The sequence below is a fragment of the Opisthocomus hoazin genome, chromosome 6, assembly GCF_030867145.1.
Source record: "Opisthocomus hoazin isolate bOpiHoa1 chromosome 6, bOpiHoa1.hap1, whole genome shotgun sequence".
NCBI classification, from domain to species: Eukaryota; Metazoa; Chordata; class Aves; order Opisthocomiformes; family Opisthocomidae; genus Opisthocomus; species Opisthocomus hoazin.
Window position 1 is genome coordinate 31,798,070 of NC_134419.1, and position 10,043 is coordinate 31,808,112.

The window sequence follows — 10,043 nt, forward strand, 5'->3', positions numbered from 1 at the left end:
TGCAATATCCTGACTCCAGGAAGGCCACAGGTCTCTAATAAAATAGGAATCCATGAAAAAACAAGAGCAGCACCTCCCCAGCTGGCTTCCTGGCTGCCTCCAGCTGCTCCTCCGCACCAGAGGCCAGGCATTCCTGAGCTCAGCACTGCCCCGTTGACAGTGAAGTCACCGCTTTACGTTCCAGCCTTGTCTTGCTGTAATACGATTTTTCTAGCCAGGTCTTGCTGTAGTATGATTTCTAGCCAGGTGCTGGTTTCTTTAGCATGGTCAGTGACTTTAGAAGACTTTAAAAGTGTTTCTTGCAGAGGTTTCTGCAGCTGTCACCACAGGCTGTGAGGCATGAAAAGAAAAAGCTCCTGCATTTGCTCTGCCACGTTTCTGCTGCGGATAACTAGGTGGGCATTTAGGCACAAACTCTTTTGGCAATTTCGATTCAACAGCTCTAACCCTGCAATGGCCTCCATGCTTTGCACCCCTTCAGGGAAGTTCATGGGTGAACTGGGACCAGCTAATTTCCCTCCTTGCTAAAACGAGAGGTGACCCTAGAGAGAGGCAGTTTGCTGCTGACATCCCATCACTGTGGCAGCCATAGGGTTTCTAGCGAGCATACCAGTGTGAGATGCTACACACTCAGACATTCTCCACAACACTCCCTCCAAACAATCCTTTAAGTCACTGGTCTCACCAGTAAAGGTTTCTCGCCCTGGTACTTATTGTTCTGGGCCATTCTTGCCATTTGAGGTCTTCAGAGACACTTGTCTGACAATTACTTTTAGGTTGCTTTTCAACAGCTTTGCAGAAACCATTTACTAAAAATCATCTGAGTGCTTTTGATTGTATTTTCTTTCCAAAGGCAGGAAGACACAAACAGAATCTCCTCCTGGAGTCCACCCTGTGCGGGTCTAAACTTCCTTCCCATCCCCACAGCCATGCGTGATGAGACCAGAGCAGCTGGAAAACAGCTTGCTCTCTTCACTGTCCATTATGTCTGACAAGCCTGTGATAAAACTTGAAATTAGCCCCCTTGATCTGACACCTCCCCTTCTCTCCTCCCCTGCCTGGTTTTCCTGCCTGCAGCAATAAATTCAAGCACAGATTCATCCTACTCCCTCAGGCAGCTTCATGCTCCTCGGCACAGATGAGGATGGATAAGAGGTCTCGGAGCAATTCCAGGGAGTCTCACAAGAGACGCAGAGAGTCCTCAGCTACACAGAGCAAACGAGAGAAGAGGGAGAGCAGCAGAGAAGCTGGCAAAGGAAGGGGAGAAGTAAAGCAGGAGAAAGCAAAGGAGATCAAGAGCACCGCAGGGACTGACGGTAGGGTACACACATCCACGGTGGTGGATGTGGACGATGTGATATCTGATGAAGAAATGGAGGCAATGGCGTTGCTGGACAGCGAGCAGCAAGAGGAAGGTATGGCTTACGGAAGGGAAGGGATCAGAAAGCTACGGGCTCTTTGACCCTGTGTGGTCACAGTATGACTCTGCTCTCTGCACGGTGAGTGTCATCACACCCACCTTGCACAGACACGTAGTTATCCTTGGGACAGGATATGGGAGACTCCAGCCAGCCTCCCAGCCAGCTTCTGCAGTCAGTCCAGGCTGGTCAGCACTGTCTAGCACAGCAATGAACTTTGCAACAAGCAGTTACATCCCTAGCATCCTTTGTGCTTCAGCTCCCCAGTTCTGTTCATGTTCTACTCGCTTCCTGTTCTTGCTTGCCCTTCTTTAGGTGGACGGAGTTAGCCTCAGTGCCAGTTCACAGCCCAAAGAACTGCACTGTGGGGAAGAAATGTGCTTGAGGTGCACGCTTGTAGCTCCCCTTCCAGACAACCTTTGAGAGGAGCTCCTCTCCAGGACGTGTGTTAGGCAGATTCTCAGCCTGCCATGATAGGAGGGTGCATTGTGAGTCTTCTTGAGGGATGGCTGGGCCTCTTTGGACCCAGCATCACCGCAGGCATGGCAGATGTGTATTACAGGAGCCAGCATCACTTGTCCGCTTCCCTACCAGCGACTCTGCTGTCCTAGAGTGACACGAAGGTTCAGACTTGCTCCTGTCTCTCCGGGAACTAATTTTTCTCAACTGCCTCTTTCTGCCTCAAGTACAGGAATCCCAGCTGGCGAGCAGTGCTGTGGAGCTAGAGTGATCATGCAGGTTCTCGGGATCTGAACCTCCCTCAGGACCTGGTGGCTCTGCAGAGAGCTGCAAAGGCGAACAGGCAGGGATGGAAGGGCTAGAAGGGATTCAAAATGGGAGGGATGCAGGATGCTAACTTCACTGCTGGAAAACATGGTCCCTTCTCTGGGTCTAGGTACAGCCAGAAGTATTCCTTCTGATTTCATGCCATACCTGCAGATTTTCCCTGAGGCAGGAGCACAACAAAGGGCAACCAGATCAAGATGACCCACGCTCACTTTGGGGAGATGTAGAAAGTAATATTCATCTGGGGCTGACCACCCCAGTCAGTCTCCAGCACCTTGATGTGACTGCCGGAGAGCACAGGGAGATTTCAGCAGCACCAGTGCCTTGGTCCCACTACATTGAGGAGCTGGGATGCCAATAAAATCCCGTTCCAAAAAGGATCTGAGATACTTTGACAGGGAAGAAGGACGCTTCAGGCTGTGCGTGTTGAAACCTATCGCTTATTTACAATCTTTGCCATTAGCCTATCTTTGCAGGTAAGCTTCTGGGATCCCAGCTCAGCCAAAAAGTTGCCCATTCCAAGCCTTTCAACACTACTTGGTGGCTACGGGTCTTCAGGCTAAAGGCTGCTCTCTAGTCAAGGCACTGTGGAGAAGCACGGCTCAATTCCTGCCAGTAAAGCAGAGACAAAACCCATCAGTCCACCCTGGCAGCTCCTGGCCACCTGGGGCAGGGAGTATTCTTTAACACAGCTCCAGAGCAAGCCAAAAGTTTCACAGACACTGGGTCTAGGCGAAGGACAGCACTGAAGCTGATCTGTGCAGGCACTTGTCAGGCTGTCAGTGTTTTGGGAGCAGTCCTCTCCTAACACAGTCATGTTGAATTTCTCTGTAGGTGTAAAGTCTCCTGGTCTGGGTATCTGCGAGTGGCTGCTGACCATCTTGTCTTTCCTGTTCGTCATAATGACCTTCCCCATTTCTGTCTGGTTCTGCATGAAGGTGAGAATAGTCACGGGGCCTTGCTAGGTTTGATATTTGGTGTCTGATGTGTGTAACTCACTGGTTGAGCATGTATTGGACTTGAGCATAGAGCTTTTTTGTTCTAAGACTCTGTTTACACTTCTTCAACTTATCATTAATTTTGACTTATCCTTTATCATACGTTGCTGCAACAGAGGGCTGCACAGGGATCAACCTGCTACCTATCGAATACTCCTGGTGCAGTATCAGCAGACAGGGGCTTAGGTTTCCCTTTTTTAAAAAAAATTTCAGGTCTATTCCCTTTCAAACACAACCTTCAGGCTTCCAAGCCCAAAGATGGCTAAATTGCAGCAGCAGGGTAAATAGGTTTTGAATTAAAAATTTTAAGAGAGATTGATCTCTCAGTTAATAGCAAATTTTCCCTCTTCCTCCCCTTTTCTCAGATTTATAGCATGGCTAAAGGTAGGTGTATTTTGACTCCCACTTCTCACAAAGTTTCATGTACAACTTGTGCTTAACAAGAGTGTCAGTACTATGGCTCCGATCTTATGCAGTGAGCACACACACGGTTCCCTTAGAGGCTAACAACCAACATGGAAAATTTTAGTTCAAGATGTTCAAGTTTGGCCAGGCTATAAAGAAGCAGAATCCTGGCTTCATACTGGGAAACCCTGGGCAGCTCTGACATGGGATGCTCTCACCAAATCTCAGGCTGTCACAGGGCTGCTCCGATGCAGCTCGCACACAAGGCCAGCAGCAGTTCTGGGCCAGGTCCTCTGAGGGGGTAAAGGGACTCAATGACAGGTGACTCCACTAGCTCACCCCTGCTGAAGCCTTCCCTTTGCACGGCTTTCCCAGAACAGACATCCTCCTGTACTGGTGAGGCCCCTTTCCCTAGCCCTACACCTTCCTCTCCAGCCTACCTTTTGTTTCCCTCTGCAGGTAGTGAGGGAGTACGAGAGAGCCATCGTTTTCCGACTTGGGCATCTCCTTCCTGGCAGAGCCAGAGGGCCTGGTAAGGTGTTTACTAAGCTCCCCCCAGCCACATTGCTGCTCTTCTTCACGCTCTACCAAAGCTCACATGATGGTGCCTTCCAAGCAGGCACAGCCAGTCAGGAGATGGGATGCCTTTGCTCCCTTCCTCTTACGACAAGTACCTTCTAATAGCTTTTCCCATTGCAAAAGCAGCCTCAGAACTTGGGCCTATGATTGCTGTTTGTTTGTAGTTCTGCGTGCCAAATCATCCCCTGATCCCCAGAGCAGGAGAGGCGATTTTTGTGTTTCTGGTGATCATCAGCTGCCTTTCTCTTCCTCCCACAGGCCTTTTCTTTTTCCTTCCCTGTCTGGATACATATCACAAGGTAGACCTCCGCCTCAAAACCCTAGAGATTCCCTTCCATCAGGTATGGTGGACACCTCCTCTCTATATTAATTTTTGGATGTCTTTATCATGACATCTCCCTGTGACTGGTCACGTGCTTGATGGGAGTCCTGATTTTGCCTTGATGTTAAGAAAGCAGCTTACGTTTAAGATAGTGATTCTGGTCCCAGGTCACACAGCATCAATTCATTAGCCATGAGATACTGTTCAGCACTGCCAGTTCTCAGGATCTCGCTGCAGATCTTACATTGGGCCTTCTTTGCAAAGCCCCAGCTCCTGGATTCCTGTGAACGTATGAGAAATCCCCTTTGTCTCCCTGCTGTTACACTTCCAGCCTTCATCCCTGCCTAGAAAAGTTTGAAAAAACATCTCTGAGTAACCCTAACACCTGAGAAAATGGAAGGCAAAAAAATCATCCCCTCTTCTCCTTTTGGGACCTGTTGTCTGTGCTGCTGCATTCCCAGACGGACAGTCCTGGTCTGGTAGCATCTCCAGGCTCACCCCCATGGTATACAGCAAGTCCTTCTGGAGACAGTACTCAGCAGCACCGAGCACACACCTCAGGACACAGCCTGAGCACTCAGAACAGCAGTGGACCAGGCAGCAGTGGGCAGGGTGACAACTGCTCATTGTCCCTAACTCAGTAGCTGTACTGAGGAGACGGACACAAAGATGCCGCTCGGGGCACTGAGATACAGAGGTTTTATAGTTTGCCCAAGGTCAGTCAGTAGCGGAGGTGGAAACTGCAAAGACTTAACCATCCAGCTAGTCTTCTTCATTCCTGTAATGGTGTGTTTTTCTGTGCTACGTCAGATTTGCAAAACCAGCTCCATCTCCCCACATGTTCTCCCCTATGATCTATGAATGTCTTCCACTTAGGTGGTAACGAAAGACATGGTTACCTTGGAGATAGATGCCGTCTGCTATTACCGTTTGGAGAATGCCTCTCTTCTCCTCACCACCCTGACCAGTATCTCCAGTGCCATTCAGCTGCTGGTGCAGACCACCACAAAGCGCCTCCTGGCACACCGAGCCTTCTCTGAACTTCTCTTGGAGAGGAAGAGCATCAGCCAGGAGATAAAGGTGCTTCCACAGGGGGGAGACAGAAGAGCAGGGGGTGAACTGAGGCTCCACAAAGAAGCTCAGATAATCAGTTCCTCAAAATCACAGACACTTGTTTGCACAAGGGTACAATAACAACATGTGTGTCCTTCACAGAAAAATGGGAGATTTTTTCTTCTGTTTGTGTTTTGACTCAGATCACTTTAGGGAAAGCATATACAGTGTGGTCCACACAGGTGGCCATAGTGAGTAGCAGGCAGTATGGTATGAGCGGCATGAAGTGACCACTTAGACCAGCTTCATCAGTGCTTTGTGATACCCCAGCTTCAGTACCTACCCCAGAGAGGAGATTCGCATAAGAAATGTATTCTGCACCCGGAGTGAGTTGCCATAAACCCAATATACATGGGATCTCCAGCAGTGGGTCTTTGTGGCCATGACACTTGTCAGGAACTGAATGTTTCCTGTGGAACTGGATTGGTTCCACACTTGAACCAGCATGGACTAATTAAATCAGGCTAAACCCCTGGGGCAAACACAAATCAGAAGTGAAGTGAGGGAAGTAATTTTATTTCTGAGGGCCTTCACACAATAGCACACAAAAACTAGTCAGTCTCCCTTACAGTCCTGCAGTTGGCTCCCTTGAATTAAAGTCCTCGCACTGTCTTACTCCCTGTAAGGGGCCTACGGCAGGGCTGGTGTTCTCCTCATGCTCTGAAAATCTTCCTCTTCACAGGTGGCTTTGGACGCCGTCACAGGCTGCTGGGGGATCAAAGTGGAGAGAACAGAAATGTAGGTAGGAAATGCTGGTAGAGGGGACTTCCCTGGCCCTTTGCAAGGGTCTGTCCTGCCCTGCTCACTGCACTACTGCCTGCTCCTCTTCCTCTTTGCCTCTGGCTTTCTCGCTGCAGCTACTCTGCAGAAGGTAGAGCCTCACCCATCACCTTCCTGTTCTCCCCTGCCCCTTTCAGCCTCTGCCTCATGTAAAACTTCCACATGCAAAGTCTGTGCTTGCTCCTGCGCTGACATCTGGGGTGGGATGCTTAGCTGGGATCTGATCACCATTTCACTGCTGCTGCAGGCAGAGTTTGCACCCACTTCTGGTAGACCAAGAGTTGCAGTGGGCACTGAACCCTCTGTGTCCCACTCTGGACCAGAGGCCTCAGGGTCTTAGCACTGGCTGGGATGGGCTCAGCACTCAGAAGCCCATGTGGAAAGGTAGGACATGCTCATCATATAGAGGGCCATGGAAGAGAGAGGCAAGTGGTGAATGAGCAAATCTATGAACAGAAGGAAATTCCTGGGCTTGTCTTAAGATCAGTCTCCCAGTGGATTCTCACAAAGAGTGAGGTTAGACTTCAAGCCTCAGAGGCACAGAGAGAAGACGTCTCTCTGCTCCCTAGTGATAATGCAAGCCTGGTCATTAGAAAACCAGGCTGGAAAAGAAGGATGGGAATAGAGGCAGAAGGCTGAAGTGGAACATACAAAGAGGGAACACCCAGAGAGCAAAAAGCACGAGTGACCTGCTCTGCAGAGACTGACTGATGAGCCCATTCCAAGCCTCAGACTGACCATCCAGTGCTACCAGGAGAGCCCAGAGCCCAGCTAATCCCTGTCCCTTACTACCACAGTAACAACGTGCAGCTGCCTGCTGAAGTCCGGCAGTCCCTGGCTGTGGAAGCAGAGGCCCAGAGACAGGCCAAAGTGCGGGTATGCCAACCCCAAATACTTCCCATCTCCTGCCAAAGCATCCCTCCCTCCTTTCCCACCCCTGGTTTGAGGTCCCTGGGACACGCCACAGAAGGGTACAGCTCTGGGAAGATATGTCTCCTTTAATTCCTGTTCAAGAGCTGTGTCTAGCAAGGGGAGCTGCAGCCAGGGGTTATCCCTGGGCTCACAGTCATCTCCAAGGGGATCTCTCCCCCCTCAGCATTTCACTCTCCTCTAGGAGCCCACTGCAGGGCTGTCACCACTGTCACATACCCTGCGCCTTGCTCAGCCCAGGCTGGTCTCCCTCCCTTGCACTGTGCTGCTCGAGGCCTGGATAAGGCTGGTGTCCAGCACCCCTCCCACAAGCCTAGGCTGGGGGCTGCCCCTGCCATGTGTTTGGAGCAAGGGTATGCCCAGCTGTGAGCCCTGATGGGCCTAGTGAAAACAAGTTAGACATGAAGTCCCAAAGTTTTGGGAGCATCAAGAGGTCTAATACATGCCATGATTTTCACAGAGCAGGAATATTATAATCCCACTGGCCCTGGGAACTGCATGGTGGCAACCTCCCTTTGTAATGAATGGTCCATGGCTCTTTACTCCCAGACTCACAGAAACTTTCTTTATTCCCCTGCTTGGTAGGTGATCGCTGCTGAGGCGGAAAAGGCTGCTTCTGAGTCCCTGCGGACGGCAGCTGAGATCCTGTCCAGTGCCCCTGCTGCTGCTCAGCTCCGTTACCTCCATGCACTGCACTCCCTTACTGCAGAGAAACCTGCTGCTTTCATCTTGCCCTTGCCTTTGGATTCCATGAACCTGCTGTCTCCGGCTATCCACAGTCCTCCAGCAGCAAGCAGCCTTCTCACAGGCACCACAAAGCTCCCAGAAAGCCCGAAAGACAAGAAGGACTCACCCATGCTCTGAGAGCTGTCCCAGAAATGGTTGCCACACTGCCCCTGGTCAGTCACGCTCAGAGAGGAGCCAGAAGGCAGCCCACCAGCAGGTCCTGCTCTGGAGGCAGCAGGGAAGTCAGCCCAGGTCTGTAATATAAAGTGGATCATACATGGAAGAAGCCTTTGCTTGTTTTGGAAAGGGAAAAATACAGAGTGCCAGGATCAGAGCTGGCACATGTATGAGCAGGGGGGAGAGGGAGTGGGGGTGTCATCCCTTCCCTGTCCCAGGGCCAGAGGCACCCCGACACCCTAGGGCTTGGCCCCTGGGCTTTGATCCACCCTGCCCCATCACCTCAGCAGGAAGGACAGACTTACATGCCCCCGTCCCCAAACTGAACTGTCGGGCAGGCAGAGATGGGAGCCCGACAGACGGTGGGGGAATACGAAGGGCCTCAGCACACGGGCAGGTTGGTGGTCGCTGCCAGTCTGCTCCTCCTGCGACGAGGCAATGAGCTGGGTCCTGTGGCGCGGTCCTGGGTATGGGATCTCAGTCACCACCCATGCACACACACACACACACACACACACACACACACACACACACACGCAGAGGCAACCGAGGTGTTTAGGCCTAGTTGTAGACGAGTAGGAAAAGGCAGAGGAGCAAAGGGCAGCCTCTACGGCTCCGCAGCTCCCCTCAAGGCACACTGGTGGTGCCAGGGACAGGCAGGCTGTGCTGCTGCTCGATTCCACTGGAGGGGGAGGCAGGACAAGGGCTGGGCTGGTGGGCGTCCGGACGTTTTCGAGGTGATTGTTTAACCAACTCCCACTGAGCTGGCACGGGGGGGATCCACCACCGCTGGGGCAAAGGCAGTTGAAAGCCTCCAGAACAGTCATGCTTCTGCCTGCTGCAGCTGCCTTGGTAACCTCTACACACAGGGAAGGAACAGAGAAAGCCCTCAAATCTCCTATAATCTTCAAAACTCTTATACATCTTCCCTCCCCAAAACTATTTGAAATGTCTGGGAACCTACAGACGCTGCGATCCTTTCCCTTGGCAAAGATAGGGAGCACTGTCAAAGGAAACACCACTGCACTCGGTTTCTCTGATCCTGGTGCCCTTTGGGTGGATGTCAGCTCTGCTCTTGCCCTTTTACTTGACCTGCAGCATCTCCTCTTGCCTCAAAGCAGACCTCCCCTGCACAGTCCTTCCCAGGACCAATGTCCTGCTGCTCATGGCCTGTAGAGGCCAACACAGAGGTCACTTTGTGGCCCTTCTCTTAATTGCCCACATGGTAGTTGGCCATCATGCACGTGCCTAGCAGGGGTTACCCAGCCAGTCGCTCACTCTGGTGTTTTCACTCATTTTATTCAGTCTTATTCAGTCCCTTTTTGCCTGCTGGTAACACTCACTCACATTGGCATATATCATCAGTAATACTTCTGTTAAATGCAGCTGTGTCACGAGGATGGCCTGTACGCACTGTCTTACTGCTGCTGCAAAGGACAAGCGTCCCACTTGTACTAAGTACCACATATTGCATATTTAATCAGTCCTTTCATTTCCCTGCGGTCTACTTCTCAATGCTCAATACTTTCTCTACAAGTATTTGCCAGCCTTTTCACAGCAAGGACACCTGGTGAACCAGCCCTCTTTACACGTGGCTGGGAAGTGGGAAAAATCTGCCTGTGAACTTCTCGGCTATCACACGAGCATCCGAGCTCCTGGTGTGACCTCCCATCCAAATCATTCTGCCACTGCAACCCTCTCAGGAGAGGTCAGCAGGATGGCTGCGGCTCCTGCTTGTGTGTCTGTAATAGATCTCAGTAGTGATCAACTCATGGAAAACTAGCTCTGGGAAGTGCAACAGCTCTGTCA

The 10,043-nt window shown here is 51.2% G+C and overlaps 1 protein-coding gene across 1 annotated transcript; it reads left to right on the top strand.

Annotated features, from left to right (window-relative positions):
* The first annotated feature begins 1,138 nt into the window (after window positions 1-1,138).
* NPHS2 (NPHS2 stomatin family member, podocin) lies at window positions 1,139-8,195 on the top strand. Its single transcript, XM_009939588.2, has 8 exons — window positions 1,139-1,415; window positions 3,039-3,142; window positions 4,067-4,139; window positions 4,445-4,527; window positions 5,385-5,588; window positions 6,304-6,359; window positions 7,199-7,277; window positions 7,917-8,195. The coding sequence occupies exons 1-8, from the start codon at window positions 1,139-1,141 to the stop codon at window positions 8,193-8,195; spliced, it is 1,155 nt and encodes a 384-aa protein (XP_009937890.1).
* Window positions 8,196-10,043: the final 1,848 nt, after the last annotated feature.

Excerpts from the sequence above, each read along its gene's own strand:
- NPHS2 (XM_009939588.2), top strand. The coding sequence starts at position 1,139 with ATGAGGATGGATAAGAGGTCTCGGAGCAATTCCAGGGAGTCTCACAAG. Across the intron at positions 3,143-4,066 it reads CTGTCTGGTTCTGCATGAAG|GTAGTGAGGGAGTACGAGAG; the intron begins GTGAGAATAGTC and ends TTCCCTCTGCAG. Across the intron at positions 4,528-5,384 it reads TAGAGATTCCCTTCCATCAG|GTGGTAACGAAAGACATGGT; the intron begins GTATGGTGGACA and ends TCTTCCACTTAG.